Consider the following 19010-nt stretch of genomic DNA (forward strand, 5'->3'; position numbering starts at 1 on the left):
AATGAGAGAACTGCTGGAGGATGATGAGCTGATCCTGCAGCCACCAACAGCACTGAATTGACTGCAAGGGACTCTATAGAAAATAACTTGCAGCTACTAATAACTCAAATCATACTGCAGATACAGCTGTTATCGTGAATGAAAGTACTTTTTTTGGTTTTGGAGGAGGCCAGGGTGGTTGTATCAAAACCCAGACCATGTACAAATTTCAGAGTGGTCACTGTGTAGCACACTACAATATTTGAAAGGGATAGGAATCAAGTTTACATCAGTTTCTTCCAGGATGTGCATCCTGTGTCAGCAGGAGTGGCAAAAGATACTGTTTTGTAGGGGGCTTCTCTGATCAGTATTTTTGATGTGTAGTGGTAGGAAGTAGTAATAATAATATTAGAACTGCCACATATAACTAAGCAACATGTTATAGGGGATAAAACTAAACATGGTTGGTTGCTAGTACCTGGTATTATTTGCATTTGAAAAGCATGTGTTATAGTGAGGCATGTCATACACCAGCCCTTTTCATTCTGGAAGGGATCTTCAGGCATATCTTGAGTATTTCTAACAAAAGTGAATTAAAAACATATAACAAGTATAGATTTTCCCATTGTCTATAAAGACAGTTTTGATTTCTTAGTTGCAAGCAAAGGGCATGAGGGTAATAACTGACTTGAAGAAAGAATGTGAACTAGAAGGGGCAATAATCCTTTGCTTGGAGCTTCTCCTGCACCTAAAAAGTAGTTAGTTTAATTCTGGACAGAGCAATGCTTTTCAGTGAGATTTGACATGTCAAAGCAGTGTTATGAAGACCAGACTCCTGATTTCCCTACAAAACACCCAGCAGACATTTAAGCACGCATTAAAAAGAACTATTTCTTAGAAGTCTAGCTACAAAAAATTGAATCAAATGGCTGTAAAGCGTTTCATTGCTTGGTGCTATGATCTTCCCTGCTAGTTCTTTGGACAGAGTCCAAATATGAAGAAGCATCTGCAGAACCTAAAGTTATAAAGTAATGTATTCTGGCAGAAACTGATCCAACACTGCAGGGAAAGATGAATTCTGAAGCAATTGGTAAATTTGAAAGGGATTTCTTTGTCACACTTGCCATCCATGCAAATGACTGACTTACCCAGCTACTCAAACTTCTACCCATCTCCAAATCACTTCTCCAGCTCAACTGACACATGTAATTGTCTACACATCTAAGCATCTCTTGTTCTTCTCCTTCCAAGTTTCCCAGTCACTGCATATTACAATAAATACTGTGATAATTTTAATAATCTGCTTAGACTTGATTCTCTAAGATGATGTTTCTAAGAAGCAATTGATCAATGTGAGAGACTGTATGGTAACCTAACCTAACAATTTTCTGCATTTCCCTAAATTCTACTATCTTGCACATTTTTAGCATTTCTTCATTGCAGCTATGTCCATATACAGGATAACGAGTAAAATATTGCTGAAGAAGAAATTAAGCTTGTGCATTATGAAAAGACAGAACAGAGATGTCTGATCATGTGCAATGGGGAGCGAGGTTAGGAAATTAATTTTGCAATACTCTTCAGAAAGTCTATCAGAAGGAAAAGTTATTTTCCCACTGAGGAAGAGAATGCTCCAAGAATATTATATATATATGTGCATACCATGGCCTCTCATGGCTTTAACTGGTATCACCAAAGTTACCTTTGAAGTAAAGAAACCATTAATTCCGAACATAAACAATTATGGTATTGACTTTTAAAAAAGCTTTACATTCAAGCTGTAGGCCTGGAATGAAAGGCTAACTGATTCAGCCTGCAGACATGGATTATTACCCTAAATGTAAAGCCTATAAGCCATGATAAAATCAACATTTACTTATTCGTTTTGCACTGTACTTTGCAATAAATACTTTCCAAAATATATATGGTATTGCTGCTTATGTCTAAATAGAAGAATTTGATGGATAACACTTGAATGAGTGCACTGAAAAAAACCCAGATATGTTTACAGTTTCTCAACAATCAGAAGTTTCAAAGGCAATATATTATTTTACAAGTTTTTAATGTGGTTTGATTTGCAGGCCTCTGGGGAGACCCTAAAAAAAATGAAGATGTTGGAAAGAGGAGTCTCTGCTTCCAAGAAGGAAAAGAAAGTGGAAATTAAATAAGTTGTAAAAAAGAAAAGACGTGTTCATCTCTCTCTGGCATCTCCATTGGGGCACTTTGAACTCACTCTCCCACTGACTATAAGATTTTTTTGACAGAGAATGAAAGTGTTGGGTTACTGGATACTGGTGTCTCATTGGTGGAAGAAAAAAAAAAAGAGAAAGTAAAAATAGGCAAACTAGACGCAGAGGTAGATGAAAATTTTACCATAATGAATGTTTGGAAAAAAAAGTATAATATATATGTGTTTTCAGGCCTGGGGCCTGCAGGGAGGAGGATTGCTTTTTAGAGGTCAGTCAAGTACATATGGCCAGAAATCATGCTTAGGATCATTGATTGCCTTTTCCTTAATACTTAGAAATAGGTCTGAATGTCCTCTATCTTGGAAGTGAGAGATTTACAGTCTTTCTTAAAATAGTATTTTTTCCCTAGGGGTGGCAGGTGACAAAGGGTGAGCTAAGTGCCTGAGGACTGAAAGGAGACTAATTATTTTTTATGGGATTTTTTCAGTGGTTTTTGTTTGTTTGTTTGTTTTCAGGTGTTTCTGTAATGCTATAGAAGATTATGGCAAATATTTGATCTTGCCTTTGGGCTGTGAGGCAAAGGTTTGTTTCATAGTTCCCTTGTCCCTCAGTCTTACTCCTTTGATGAACAAAGCTGTGTTTGTGAAATCACCTCCCTAGCCTGTGAAATCACCTCTTTACCTTGAACCATATATTTTCAATAAAAATATATATTTTTTAAAAAATGTAACTTTAAATTATTATAATATAATTAATTATTGTAAAAGAGTAGTAAGACTGCCTCGCAGTCCAGAAAAGGTGTGAGCAGCCTGTTCATTCACTGCAACTGCTTGCTTACTAGGATTATTATATCATTTTGGGGGGAACTGCATGGGGTTTCTGCTCAATCTAACCTTTGTACTGATGAATAACAGGGCTGTAGATACATAAAAAACCAGTTTCATACCTTAGTTATTCCATGGCCAAGTTTGATTTAAGTGTTTTTGACAGCAAGCTTCACCATCTATCAGTCAAGAGCCTAAAAATACTAGTAGGTAGTGACATATATGTGTAGATATAAATATTCACATCCAAATGTACACATATATATCCATACATGTCTATGTATTGATAAATACCCTTTTTGTGATACAGATGGTGGTGCAGGGAGCAGATAAACTTGTGATGAGGAATTATCATTCTATATTAAAATGGATACCCATTCACGTTGCCTTGTATGACTGTCTTATATGACTCCCTCTTATCATTCTCCTTCAGTAATTAAAAGTCAAGCTTACTAGTTAGTGCCTGACACCAGAAAGGGATAAGGTCAAGGAACACCATCTGAAGTAGACATCTGCATACAGATTTACTAACACTGAACTGTTCAGACAAATATCACAGTTTTTATGGCACATAAACTCTCTTCCCCAGTGAAAGAGTATAAGGATGGTTCGGACAAGTGAATTTAGTGAGGGCTGGACCAGTTTGCTTTACTGACATTGATGCTGAACCAGTTCTTGCACAGTTCTCCATAGTTCTGAACAAATACTGTCGTGCACTGATTCTTCCCCTTCTCCTACCCCCCTCCCCACCCCCAAACCACTCTCATTTGCTTACAAAACACCAGTGTAGCCATTTCATACCAGGTTCTTTGTGATAGGACCAATTGACTATTTGTACTTTTGGTTTTTCAGATGCTTAACCGAGTCTCTTGCAGAGCTCTGCTTCTCTTCTTTCCTCTCCGTTATTCAGAATCAAACAAAGTTCATCATACTGTGCTTGATTACAAATCACAGTGGTGATACTGCTGCACAGAATATTAATGATGTCAACTTTAAATAACAAGGTTATTTAATAGCAGAATGCCAGAATGTTACAGACTCCAAAAGGAGACTTAGTTTTTCTTAAGCTTAAAAACATACAGTTGCATGTAGGATGATACATAATTCCTGTGCTGCAATTGAAGCATAGTCCAAAACTTCCAGATAATTTTTAAATGTTTTCATCATGAGAAAGTAGAAAATTTTTGGACTGCCTAGCAAAATTATCAGTCCATGTTAACCAACACAAAATAGCTAAATAAAACCTGACTTTATCAGTATTTGAATACGTAGCTGGTATGAGGGTGACATTTGTTGCTACTGCAGAATTATGCTCTCACAGCATCCTGCAGAGCAGCTGATATTAGTTATCATTAGCAAGAAGCTGATTCTGGAGCTTAAGCAAGAGAGAAAGGCTCTGGGTTAGTCTTAGGTCAAAGTATTAATAGCACTGGTTGCGTGAATTAAGTATTATTCATGACTTGATGTTACATGTTACAAACTTTTCTAGGAGGGAAAAAAGAAAACACAGAAATCTCTCCTTCTTTTAGAACACAAATACATAAATTTTAATCTGAGAAAAATACAAAATGAAACCATGTACAAGTTATGTACAAACCCTTTTTACAGGACAATATTTTTATCACTGGATATTACATATGACAAAGTCAGGTAGATCATTTCTGAGCACCAGCATTTGATCTCTCTCACCAACCCATAATGGTAAAAGTAAAATGATGAAGTCATACTCCTTTTTCTTGATGAACTTTTACCTTAAAATGGTAGCTGGTTCTCAGTGTACCCCTTCACATTCTCACTCCCAAATTATAACTAATTAGACATATGAAATGATCAAAATATGTTGTATATATGTGTTCGCGTGTGTGTTTTTATCTGAAGGAAGAAAGTGACTTAATTGGTCTTGAACTCTACAGAAATGTGAAAGTTAAAGTTATATCAATTTTTCTTTTTTTCTTTTTTTTTTCTCTTTTTTTTCTCTTTTTTTTTTTTTTCTTTTTTTTTTTTTTTTTTTTTTTGCCAGGAGTTAGGTTATTTGTGTTGGCTAAGCACATGTGTCCCAAGCTATACCATGGCAGAAGCAGCATTTTGTAACTGTTTGAGATAACTTCTGCTGATACTTTAATGTGGTTCCTGTTAGTTATCATCCAGTCAACAAAATTCTCATATACCACATTTTTTGTTTCTGAAAAATCTATGTTTTCTATTATAGATATTCAGCTGCCTATATGCTGTGTTCTGGGTTGGTTTTTTTGTGATTTTTTTTTTTTTTTTTTAAGTTACAGAAATTTCCTCTAAGATACATTGACTGAAGCAGTAAGAAGCCTTCTCTCAACCTAATTAAGGTTCTAGTTAGATGCAGCATTACTGTGTTTAGCTTCTTATTGTTCTAAATTAGACCCAAAGTAATGAAAGAAACACCTTATATTTTATATTTTCTTCATTTTCCCTACCCCTTCTCATTTTGACAGTTAACAGTAACACACCATTGTATAGAACAGATAAATTAGACCAGCAGTCCTAGCTATTCACTTCAGTGAATTACTTGGTTATTTAGACTACTGCACAGAGACGATACAATTTCAGTGTGGCTGCATGTTCTGTAGCAGAGAAAATCTGTGCAGAAGAAGATACATTACTTATATAAATATAGCTTTGATAAATGCTGGGACAGACTTATCAATACTATAGGCCTGTGTACCTTCCTAGGCAGCGACCACAGCAGAACAGCTACTCCATTCCTTTAATTATTTCAGATAGGGGCTGTAACCCACACTCACTACTATTGCTCAGCATGAAAGTACTACCAATATTAGGCCTACTAATGGAATATTAGAAGACCTGGTGTGCATATATGATGAGTTTAAAAAACAACAACTTTCCCTTAAGCCTGTGAGTGTTCAAGCATCTTTAGAATTAAAAAAAAAATAAATTAAAAAGGTGCTTGTTTGTATGTTGGGGATCGTGGTGGTTCAGAGGGCACAGAACGGAAAGCAACAGAAAAAATATAAAGAACTCTCTTTTCCCCTGATTTTTTTTATGCATTTGCCATTTATTTTGACAGATATTCCCAGACTAAACCACTGTAACACAGGGAACGGATTTCTGTTTTCACTTTGTGTTGTTCGCCTTTCACACACTTGGTTATTTTGTTTAAGCACATTTAAAACTAGAAATGAAAGGTGAGACACACACTTCTTTTGGTGCTAAAGAAATTCACAATGATAACAGCTGTAAAAGCAAAATAACACACATACACACACTCCTGACCTCAATTTGTGTTGATTTCAAATACATTGGGATCCCGGAGCCCTTAGGAATTCACTTCTTGATAAAATAATTTAAGCACCTGCTCAGTGTTTGGGTTTGAGCCCTGTGAGTCAGGTAGACTAGGGCAGTTGCTAACATGTTTATAACTTGGCTCCTGAGTGATCAAGCAGTGAAAACATGAATAATTACCCATTTTTAAATTATTGCTTCTTTTTTTTTTGGTCATGCATTAGTTTATGCACCCAATTATTGCATTAGATGTTAGATGCAGTTTACACACAAACACACACACTCACACCCACAACCCAACAAAACCAGTCCTCTCTGGATGAGAACACACTATTGCACTTTCTCCTTCTCCTACTATATGAAGAGATCAAGAAATGCAAAGTCTTTCTTACACAGGCCAAAAATATCCAACAATAATACCCACCACTACCCAACAACCAAAATAATTTGTAGTGTAACTTGTACAGTGCATGCAAACCACATTTGCCCTTTTCCACATTTGCTGAGGCCAATTAAGTCTTTTCATATCCAAGTGACCAAGCCTGGCCCCGATCAAGGGGTCTGTACCTTCTGTCACATGTATTTCTTACTGTTTGGCCATTGGTGCTGGTTTGAAAGACAAGCTGCTAAGATGACAGTGACAGCTTTAAGACCTTTTCAAAAACTACATTTCTTACAGCATTAAGACAATCCCATCAAGGCCTTAAAAATTGTACTTAGACTATGAATTTCTTCCTTATACCTTAACTTTTGCTGTGCTTGGCACTTGCCACCAAATCTAATAGAGGACAGTTTTATCCTTTCATCTTAGTGCTTCATGGGGACAAATTAAAATAATAGCTGTGAAACAGAGAGAGAGCAAGCAGACTTTCTGGCAATGTGGGAACATGCAAGTGCATGGGTGTGAGGAGCACATACCTGCTGCAGGTGTGTGTTTGGGGGGGGGATCTGCAGTGTGCTGTCAGTGCGTCCCTCATAAAACTAACAGGAATGGCTGCTTTTTGGTCAAACCAGGAGGAAACAGCAGATACAATTCTTCCATGTGCTACCCTGTAAGTCACATACTTTCTTTTTTTTTTGTGTGTGTCTTTCTTCACCCCAGTGCATGGACAATAAAAATGATGACCACCTTCATATGATGAGTCAATCAAATACATATATATCTCCATGTATATGTGTGGGTGTATATGTCCACATAGATGTGCATGTGTGGACATGCATATATGCAAACGCACACAGAGACACACTGTCCAATACATGAGTTACCAAAAAAACCACAAACTGAATAGCCTGTATCAACAGTGCATGCAATTTACTGAAAAAGCTGAAATTCCTCCCCCCCCATCCCACCCTTTTCTTTTTGCCTTTTCAGAAAGAATTATTAATAAAGATCAAGAACTTATTTCTACATCAGTCATCATGTGGTCTGTCAGCTGTCACTTAGGCCCCGTTTCCCAGCCTTTTCCCAGCTTTAATGTAACTTCACAGATCCACATATTGGTGCTGGCTTTATTTTTTTTAATTGCTGAATATTAAAGATCCCCAACAGGTTTTCTACATTTTCCTCCATCTAATTGCCAGAAGTCAGTCATGCAAATTTGATCATGAGAAATAGGAGTAAGAACAGACTATTTTTTTTAACTTTTCTGTAAATGGGAAATGTAGTATCCTGTTATTCTCTGTCTTGTTTACTCTCTACAGGTGTTGCTCTGTCTATCATTGCATATGAAACTATCTGTGCCAGGAGAGTGCGTGAGTGTGTTCATATCTTGCCCTTTTATTTATAAACAGTTGGTAGCATGGTATTTTTGGGTGTGACAGTTAAACTGGACAGAGACACATACACCCACACACACCCACACACCCCCCCCCCTTAGCTATGTAGGAGTGTTTTATTTGTTTCACTGGTATGTTTTATCCAGGGAATGCTCAGTTCTGACAGAAAAACACTCAGAAATGGCATTGTGTATGATAAAATGTAAGATATAATGTTCTATGGCTCTACAGTAAACACCAGTCTTCTAAGAAAAAAAGGAAAAAAAATTCATATGTACTTGGTGAGGTTGAGCACAAATTTCTAAATTCTTCTGTACTCAGGACCAGCTTTTCCATTCTGGTTATAATATGCAGTTCATAAATGAAAAAGGAGCACTGACTTCAAAGAAAAGGCTTAACATGACCCAATGCAGAAACTGGATATAAATTATATGTGTCACTAGCTGATGCAGCATATATAGGAAGATCTCACTGGAATTATCTTCTCTTTTGGGGACTGTGAAATGTGTTAAACACAGTCTAAACAATTATGAAAAACTGCTTGAACTGTTCTTTTACTTTGTAGGAGATTGAAATATTTTAAACAATCCAATTTTACAGATACTGTATTAACAATTCTTGTTATTGTCTTTAAATAGCTATTCTACAAAATGTAACGACAAAATAGTCACAGTCCAAGAAGTCACTCCAGAATAAAGCCTATTAGGTGTTAGTATGGTTGTACTGCAGCCAGTGGACAAACATTAAAGCTGAAATAGATTGGCTTAAATGTTGGATTATATAGTGGACATCATTGTTTTCACAATAAATTCATCATCTGCTTTGTATTTTTTTTATTCACTGATATTTCTCTACTGATAAAAATACCACAGTATGTTTTATTGTGGTGTTTAACAATTCTGCAAAATTACAAAGCCTAAAGTTAACTTGCACAATGAAAATCTGCCTTTCCTGATGACTCTGTTTTGGGTTTTTGGTTTTTGTTTCCTTATTAGCACAACCTTTTCTTTTTGTTTTTCTTCATACAATTGTTTCAGATGTTGCTTCTTTGAGATAGAGAGAGTTACTAAATCATTTAGAACTTAAATGCTTGGGTGGATAGGTACTGCAGCACAGATATGAAACATCGCATTTTTGCCGGATGGCTATAAAGCTTGTTGGCAACTTTGTGAAACTGCTGACACAAAAGGCACCCATCAAAGGCCTTTTGCATGTTACCATAATAAATAAATACATTCATTACTTTTATTATTTTGATTTGGTTATTACTGTACTTTTATGTGTGGTGTCCCAGGAAAGTGAAAATAAATTATGGGGGGGGAAGCAAAACCAAAAAATCAACTGCTAAAATAAGATGTTACTTGGTGCAAGAATGAACTGAGGACAGCATGTTGCAAGATTATAGAGTTGAGGCTAAACCAGTTTTTATCCTGATCTCAATTCCCCAAAAGGAGATTCAGTGTGTCCTTTACTAAGGTATGAGTTAACCAAAGTGCAAGGAGCTGGAGCTAAATCTCTATATGTATCGGGAAGAATTTGAACCAAATCAGACCAATGAAAGGCCATCAGCACTTTTGAAGTAAAGGAGTAATAAAATATGGTAGATGAGACAATTTATAACTTACGCTTCCATGCTCTGTTTTATGCAGTCTGGATGAAAGCACAGTAATACATGGCAAAAGAAGAATTGCCAAACCTGCTTTCCTGAAATTAGCAACTGCTGATGGCTAATGGGAAGTGAAGTGAAATTGCCAGATTTGCCATTTATAGCAAGTGCACCTTATCTACATGGCCCTTGGTTTAGGGCAGTGACATTCCCTATGCTAGTGTTACAGAAAGTTACTGAGGATGCTGGGTTTGTGTGTGTGTCTGTGTGTGTGTGTGTGTGTGTGTGTGTGTGCATGTGAGACAGGGCAGGGTTATTGGACCCTCACATAACTGGCAATTAAGATGATCTATGTATGTTAATAAAACAAAGAATATTTCAGAAGAATGTTACATGTACAAAAATATGACTATCAACTTCGAAAATAAATAAGTTCAGTTTATTAAGAGCTGGTGTTGATGCTGAACAAAATACACATCTTCCAGTAAAGAAACATTTTGGTGAATTGTTGTTGGGTTTTTTTTTTTTTTTTTTTTTTTTTTTTTTTTGATTTACTAAAATACAAGTTGGACCTTTTTTTCCCCCTTTTTGTAAATATATCATTTGTCTCCCTTAATTACACATCCTTATAACTGTGACCATCATTCTCCTTTAAGCCAAAGACCAAGGGTTTCTTGTTTCTTTTTTGTTTGTTTGTTTGTTTTAATTCTTAGGAGTCTGGCCACACATGCAGGTTTTTTTAAGGGAAAATACTTGACAATGAAAAAAAAGAAAAAAATATATTTTTTTCTAATAAATAAAAATAATTTAAAACGCTAGAGGCTATACATGACTAGTTTTGATTATGTTCATTTATAAATGAAATAGTTTCCAAAATACGTGGAAGCAATATTAAAGGCAGACAAACAAAGATCTGTCTACTTCATTTTCCCATTAAGCTTGCCCTTCTTAACTTCTCCATCAGTGGTTCAGCATGTAAGAGGAATAAATGTCACATCACCATTCATGAAGTTTGTCAGGCTTTAAAAAAATAGTTCTGGCCTCGAAGGAGTCAACATTCATCTTCAACTTCTCGGATTGGTGGTATCAAGCTGCTTGTTGATTTATATTGATTGATCTGATTGGCCATGTGAGTGCTCATGGGCTTGATTTGAATGTTTCTGGGATAGGCATTATCCGGCTCATCTGTAAACCATTTCTTTTCTGCTAAGGAGCGAAACAGGTAGAGACAGAATAAGGAGGGAAAATGAAAGTTTTCATTAGTGAACTACATATACACATAAACATTAAAAAAAAAAATAGGGGGAGCAGTCAGTAAAGTTTATAGAGAAAAGAGATCAACAGAAGGTGATTGACTAATTATTAGCAGTATAGCATTAGATTAATACCTCTGAAAATACTGTTCATGAAAGGAAGATGATGTTTGCAGATTTGACAATAGAAACTAAAGAAAACTGCCAATATGCTAGTTTGCTTATTGGATCTTTTTTTATCCCATGCTTAGGTGAAAACCCTCTGACTCATTTATTGAAAAAATGATACTGAGAAGCCAGGGAAAGCAGCTGTGGATAAGGGTAATGCAGAAAAGAGCATATGAGTCTATACACAGAGAAGCACCTAAAGAGACAGACACTTCTCTGAACCATTTCAACCACTGGATGGTCACTATTGCTGTCTCAGAAATCATGCAGGAGAATAAAAAGAGCTTTCTGCAGTTGGTGCTGGAATAAAAAAGACTTGTATTCATGCTGCCAGATGGCAGCCTTCCTACACAGGGTGGGATTTATATCGCTACTTCGAAACATAGGTGCTTGGGCACTGCTGAACTCTACAGTTTAAGAAGGTGTATGGAATACACCAGGTGCAGTAGGTGATTGTAGCAGGGGCTCCAGCCAATCATGCATGGATTGGTTGTCATTGGTGGACAGCAAGGCAAAGGAAACAAGGACTTGAAGATTAGAGGGAGTTTTTCTTTTCTGTCTTTGGGCAGTGTCTGTTTCCATGAACACAGGAGGAATTTTATGGTACGCTTTAAGGTGGGATAGGAGCAATATGTGAGGCAGTGAGGATGCTGAGAGGCTGCCAGCACTGCAGCCATTCCCTAGCTGTTTGTTATTGTAAGCATTATATTGCACTGTTCATATGAGGGTACGGACAAAATCTTTTTAAAATTCACAAAGGGAGAAAATAAAAATAATTTTATTAAACCCTTCAGAAAGCAACTTCTGTAATTTCTCAGTTACAGGTGTGCAACTTTATAAGATAGCTCTATTGAAAGACTTTGAAACTCCTGGTCTAAAGAGTGGCTTATGGCCATTAGGCAGCTTGTGCTTTGACAAGCATTTGTGGACAGGGGTTTCCAGTCTTGTCCTCCTTCCCCAAATTCCAGAGGTGGGAAGGCAGAGCAGTGGACACTTATGTTTTTGGGCATTTTCATTATTATATGCAAGATTTAAAGTGTGCCACGTCAGAGCTGCTGCTCTTACATGTATGCACTACTCCTCATTGCAATGGGGAACCCCAAAATGCTGGAGAAGCTTTAGTGTCTCTCTTACATAATACAAATTGCTACTTGTACAAACCACTGAAATGCTGCAGTATCTGGAATCAGGACAAGAGTGGAAGAAATACTAATTTTTTAATAAATAAATGATTAAAAATAAGCAAAGCAAAATCCACCTAGGAAACTAAAGGATCCAGCACAAAAGCTTAGGAAGTAAAAGAGAGAAAAGAAACTGAAAGACTGGGAAGAATAAAGGGCAAATACCTGGGCATAACTGAACAAAAATAAGCAACCAGCTTTGGAGTTAGAACCTCTCAAGAGGTAGCTTAATTTCCAGAATTACTGGACTTCTCCGTTTTGTGAATATCCCATTTAAACACTTACACTTGATATGAATTTCAAGAATATACATGCAGCACCCCCATCCCACAACAACAAACCCCAAATTCATGAGCATTTAATCCAGCTTTTTTTTCCCCCCAATTTATTTGTTACCTGTTCTTACACTTCTTTTAAAAATAAATTGAAGAAAAAGAATTATATTACTCATTAGTGGTTTATTGCTGAAGACAAACAGAAATATTCTACTGTTTTTCTTGACATTTTTTAAAATGCTTTTTACTTCTGCTTAAAAATATCCTACTCATTTGCGACCAGGTTGAATAATTCCCTATCCCCTTAAAGTTGCCTGAGTCTGAATGATGTTCAGTCTCCCATCTCCCTCTCTCTCTTACCTATTATAATTAAGTTCCCTTTGATTTGAACAGATTGGACGATAGGAATTCATAATGTTACATCCTGCACACTGAAGCTAACTGATTAAGTGCTTTAAATTATTCTTCCTGACAGAATGATAAAGTTACAATCTGTTCAGAGATGATCTACAGCTTGCCAGACTCCTACTGCTTCTTTCTACATTCATTTATCTTTTTGTCAAGCAGTTAAAAAAAAAAGAAGCCTCAATTCCATAGATCTTTTAAAGTAATCAGAACATCTGAATTATTAATGAGACTTTAAGGGAATGATTCCTGATGGGGGCCGGTTTAAGAAAGGTTGTCGGAAAAAAAAATCTGGGAATGTGTACACATCAAAATAATTTCAGCTCCATTTAAAAAACCATTTAGTTCAAGTGTGACACATGAACCATTATGCATTTGTGGAAACCAATTTTATGTGATCTACGATTAAACTAACCTTTCAGAGAGGTGTAAAGTGTGATGGTTATCATGTTTTAAAAGCCTTGCGAGATCACATAAACAATTTCAAACTAACAGTTTTCTAATGGTTTATGTTTAAAATGATTTTGAGACAAGTTAAGCACTGCGAACTTCTTTTTTAACACATGGTGCACAAACTTTCCTTACAAACAGAACTTGGTGCATGTTAGTTCAATGTCATAGCAAGAAAGGGGAGAACTACTTGAGTGCTAAGGATCATAACTGCATTGTGTTTCTCAGCAGCCAGTGTAAAAGCATTTCCAAACCCCCTGCTTTCCCTAAAATTTTCAAAACATGCTAATTATTTATATGTTAATCTTTACAATAAAACTCATATATATGGGGAGCTGATCTTTTAAAAGACACCATGGCATCTCTTTTTGCATTTAGCTGGCAAGCAATAAATACAGAACATTAATAATATTTGCAGAAACTGGTAAATTCTAATTTCTTCTGCTGTTTAGATTTCTTTTTGCAGTGCTGAAACTTTGATCTAAGCACTAGCATCTCCAGCATCAAATGGTTGGACACAGTTTTTACCTTTCCTGTTCCTTTCTGCTGTTAAAATTGTCTTTGACCACATAACAATGAATTTCCTGTGAGAGTTCATTGACCTCTATACTTACCTTTGAAATGTAAGCTTAACACTCCTCCTCTTTACTCTTGACCACTAATATATTCTGCTCCAAGTTACTAATGTCTTTCTTGAATGTCTTACACTTTCCATTCTCTTATGCTATGCTCACAATCTGACTGTGATATGTCTTCCAGAGTTTTAGCACAGATTTTTACTCATCTTAAAAAAGGGGTTTTCTGAACTGCTCTAAAGGCTAGAGTAAGTAGTTTATTTAAGTCTTTCTACATTGTTATATCCACCAAGCTCTTTTGAGTACTCTGTCATGTTCCTATTTCTCTCCCTTTTGGACTATGCATATTGATTCTTACCATATATGTTTCTATATAACAGAGATAATAGGCATAGTTTTTTTTTAAGAGCTATTGAAGAGAGTCCATGATCTCCCTACACTATTTGGCAGGTTTGTTTTTGACAGAATCACCTGAGAAATGTTGGAACGGTTAAGTGCACCAGAAAGCAGAAAACATTTACTTTCCTCTCCAACACTCGTGTTTTAATGGGATATCAGCATGCCAGTGCATCCACAAAGGTTCTAAAGGCTTCATGCTCTTATTACAAATAAATAAAAATTAACAATTATGTATAAGACTCTTCCCTGCAGCATAAGAAAGGATATAAATAATTAAAATAAAATGATCAAAATATAGATTTCTTCGACTTGTGTAAGACGCCAGCAATTATCTCCAACAGTCTGGTCCTTTAAAATTTCTGTCATTAATTCTAGACTAAGTAACAACTTTGCACAAACATCACCGTGAAACACCCTCTCTTCTGAGCAGAGGCAAAGAAAGTACTAGCTAACACAAACTAAGGTACTAGATAACACAAAGATTTTACTAAATTTGTATTCTCACCATAATCTCAGATTACCTTACCATTGTTTAAAACACACATTTTTTCTCTTTTGTGACACTTGCAGTTTCAAATTAGTCTATATGTATGTGTCTGTAGATCTCCTCCCTCCATGCACCCAGCTTGTTTATAACTAAGCTGAAAATTCTCCCATGCAATTTGTTCCTGCATGAGAAAAAAGGGAAAGTTTCTCCACCCACCTGCTCAGCAACTCTTTGTTTGGCAGATGAATATTTTACATGTAGCAGGCAGTAAGTAATTTGCAGGGAGAGAGACAAGGAACTATTCTTACTTTCTGTGAAGGTCTTTATTTTGCTCCAAGGTGACTAAAGCTTTGTGACAAAAATGCTGTTCTGCACTTGCTCTTAGTGATTTTTTATTTTTTAAACTAGTAAAATTCTTACTTTTGACAATGGAATTTCATTGGAAAATGCCTAACCCTCTGTTTAAGTCAGTGGGAACCCATGCCAAGAACCTGCAGACAGTTTTGTGTCAATGCTTAAGCTCACTAAGAACGTAGCTTCCAATGTTGAAACTGTTCTGGGACTGATATAAACGGCAGGACCTTCATTTAAAGCTCTGAAACATCTTGACATTGGTGATACTTCCTTGCTTTCAGAAACTAACCATTCTACTAAGGATGTTTGACTTGGAATAGGACAGGAGATTTCCTCTTACTTTTCAGTATAAAACCCAGCATAATATAGTTGATTTAAGCATTTCTCTACTTGTAATGACCAGCCTCCCAGTTGCATTAGTATAACTGTATCAGAAAATCTTTATCACTGTAATAAACTATTTGATCAATCTGACTAGAGTCAGCAGTGGAAATTGCACATGATATAACTGAAAGGCAAAACTTATAGAATTCTAACTTTAGGACAGAGGTGAACAGGACCTCAATATATTTTGAAGAATTCAGATTTGCATCCATATTAGATATTCCTCTTCTGCTGCTCATAAAGTAGAGAAGTTGCTTCTCTAATGTACGCTGTTTATATTTTCTCTATTTGAGCTGCACAGTTACACAAATACTATTTTTTTTGATAAAAACATTATGTATGATGTGACAAGTGGCTTCATATTAACACCCTTCCTTTCTCTGCTAAATGGAAACCAGATAAAACATTAATGGAAAAGCATTTTGGTGTCAAAGCCATTAACATTCTTCCAAAATGCATAACTGCTCTTGACTATCTTCAATCAATATTGCCAACATAAAAAGATGCTCATGTACATACACAAGGGATAGGAGAGTAGGGAGGGGAAGAGAGGGAAGAAATTGGAATGAGGAATGGGAATTTAATGTCTGCACCAGGAAAGGCATCTTCATTGAGCAGGAACCTGGGTGTTTACAAAAGGACACGTGCAATTAGAAAGGCAAGCAGATGAGAGGATAAAAAATAAAACAGGGTTGAGCAACAGCAGCAGCAGCAGCAGCAGCCAGTTTTACTTTTGGTTTGGAGGGAAAAAAAGGCAAAGGAAAACCAACAAAACAACCAACCAAACAAACAAACCAATAACTGAATAAAGTTTGTAACTATTTTTTTTTAATTTCACAAGTTTTCACAAGGACAAAGTTATAGAAGGAAACCCACAGCAGTTGCTAGGTCATGCAGAACCATTAATTTTCATACCTTGGCCCATTCTATTCATCCTTGTTGCACTTTAGAAAAAGAAGTAAGCTATGTAAGTTTTACAATGCTTTTAAACTGTCATATTTCTGGTTGAGCACTTTAACTGGCACATCCTTGAAGTAATAAATATTCTCAGGGCAAAACATAACTTTCTTAGAAAAAAGAAACACATGAATTTTTCTTTATGATGAAGAGCAACTGTAATAGCCTCATTTGTAGGGGAGCATCCATAATTTGCAACGTATTTCACTGATTGGACTTACAGCTGCATTTGAATGCACACACACACACATATATACTGTATTCCAATCATTATGGTTAGCACTGCACAGTGGTATTCTCTGTAGCCCACTTACATGGTTCCAGGTTTTGTCAGTAAAAGTGCTTGGCTTCATTGTCAATTCACACAGCAAGCAAATCTTCAAAATTATCATGCTTGGGGAAGGGAAGGTAGAAAACAATACTAACCATAAAAGCACCTTGTCTGAGTTGGCAGTTACAATGCTAATCATTCCAAATCCAAATATTTATTTTGTGTCTGCATGCTTTCTTGCTGGGTAGCCAGGGAAGAGGATGTGTTACTGCCCTTCCTACCCAAAGAAACTCTCCATATACCTAGAATTAATTGTATATCAAAAGGTTTCTAAAATTTAAATTAAAAAAAAAAATAAAAGCAAGCCTGAAGTATCATTTCTATGGCTGTCTAGAGTAGGTTCCTTTCCACTACTTTATTTAGTTCCCTGATACATTTTCTTTTGGTTACATGTGTCATTGGTGATAATCTGCAAGAACTAAATTCAGGCAAGTGCGTAGAACATGATGCCTCAGCACAGTGAATATTTCCAATCCAGCCCTCTTGTTCTCCTCGTTAGCTGTCTAGGGCACAGCACCTTTTCTTCCCAAATGGGAGAGAATTAAAGGCACTCAGTTGTTTTCCCCTGTATTCCTGCAAATTGGCATGCACCTGTTGGAAAAAAACCCAGGTAGAACATGCAGCAAGATTTTGGAGGATCTTTACATATTAGGACTTTTATTGGAAGATTTATACCAGCACTCTAACTTGGAAAAGTTAAACTACCATCTGGGGAAAGGAACAAAATCCCTCAAGATCTGATATGTAAGCATAAAAAATGCTTGCTCTTTTCTGAACATTATTTATTCTGTACATAAGGTGACTAATTCACCTTTTAAAGACGTAAAAGTCCCAGGAAGGCAGTTTTTAATGACTTACATCCAATATTTATGATACATATGGCTTTTTATCCCAAATGTCAAAAGTGAAAGAAAATATAGCTATTCATGTGGCAGTATAAATAGACAGAATAATAATTTAATATGCAATTAGACTCTTTCTAAACTTAAATTAAACCATTGGAGTTTTAAAACTTCATGCCCAGACAATATCAGTGTTAAAGGGAAAACATGCTATCTCCAAAGGGCTAGTATTTTAGAGAAAATCCTTAAACAAGCAGAAAAGTCCCTGATATTGCTTTGGTATAAAGCAGGTGTGTAGCAATAATCTATACAAAGAGTGTAAGCCCTATATAATATATGCTTTGAGAGTGAAAAATCACTAGGGATTTTTTTTTTGCAGGTTTTCTTTTTTTCCCAATAGTTTTATAAGCTTCAAATAAATGTATCAGCTCCTCTAAATATGAATATAAAACCCCCATACCTCAACATACATCAACACTTCTGCACTAAATTGCTTTCTTTGTGTATCTCGGACATCAAGAGCAAGTGTTTATGTTAAATATTCTCTATTTTTGTCTATGTAGAGTAACTGCAGTGAGTTATTTATGTTTTCAGTGTGCCTATGGGTTTGGAATTCTTTTTTATTCTCCCCTAGCATCATAAATAACTTTTGGTCCGTCTGCTTTGTTGCTGTTGTGCTTAAGGGTTTTATGGTGGTGAAATAAAAATGACAATCACATGCACACTGTCATACATATGCAAAATATGTGTACAAAAAGGGAAAACTCCATGGGAAAACAGGGAACATCACTGCTGGAAACATTAACTGGGGAGAATGGGTGGTGAATGCAAGTTTCACACACAGTGGGAGTAGATACACATATCAAAGTCTATCTTCCTGCACATACTTCTGTTTTTCCCGGGAATCCCTGGTCTTGGTACGGTTCGGTCGGTTTGCTGTGGATGGGATAGAGTGAACTGATGAGCTCTTCTTGCTGGAAGAATAGGAGGAATGGGAGGAATGAGAAAGACTGGCTCGGGATTGGCCAGCATTGTGGTCAAATTGCATCAAACAGAAGATTAAGTCTGTCGGCACAAGCTCAAATTCATATGGTGGGTTTGTGATAACATAACTGGAAAAAAAAGAAATAAAGAAAAAAAGAAAGAGAAAACAGGTTTAGATTTATTTCAAACAATTTCTTCTAGAGATGTTAGCTCATGAGATTAGCCAGATTTTTGCATTTGTTTCCTGCAGTTTGTACCTAGTTGTAGCTCATGTAACTTCCATTATGATTTAGGACCTTTTTACATCAGCTGTTA

The 19010-nt window shown here is 36.2% G+C and overlaps 1 protein-coding gene across 27 annotated transcripts in view; it reads right to left on the reverse strand.

Annotated features, from left to right (window-relative positions):
• Positions 1-4512: 4512 nt before the first annotated feature.
• KCNMA1 (potassium calcium-activated channel subfamily M alpha 1) overlaps positions 4513-19010 on the reverse strand; it is a 469151-nt gene continuing 454653 nt past the window's right edge. For 7 of the 27 annotated variants that reach the window (XM_050305298.1, XM_050305291.1, XM_050305296.1 and 4 more), the window contains 3 exons: positions 18599-18823; positions 16497-16525; positions 4513-10856 (listed from right to left, as the gene is read on the reverse strand). In XM_050305298.1, coding sequence (XP_050161255.1) covers positions 10702-10856; positions 16497-16525; positions 18599-18823 — 409 coding nt within the window. In that variant the 3' untranslated portion in view covers positions 4513-10701. Of the gene's footprint in view, positions 10857-16496; positions 16526-18105; positions 18824-19010 lie in introns of those variants that run through there. The other 20 variants (XM_050305299.1, XM_050305292.1, XM_050305297.1 and 17 more) reach the window with 5 other exon arrangements.

This window comes from Myiozetetes cayanensis, unplaced genomic scaffold (genome assembly GCF_022539395.1).
Source record: "Myiozetetes cayanensis isolate MyiCay16 unplaced genomic scaffold, myiCay2020 scf10, whole genome shotgun sequence".
Lineage (NCBI taxonomy): Eukaryota > Metazoa > Chordata > Aves > Passeriformes > Tyrannidae > Myiozetetes > Myiozetetes cayanensis.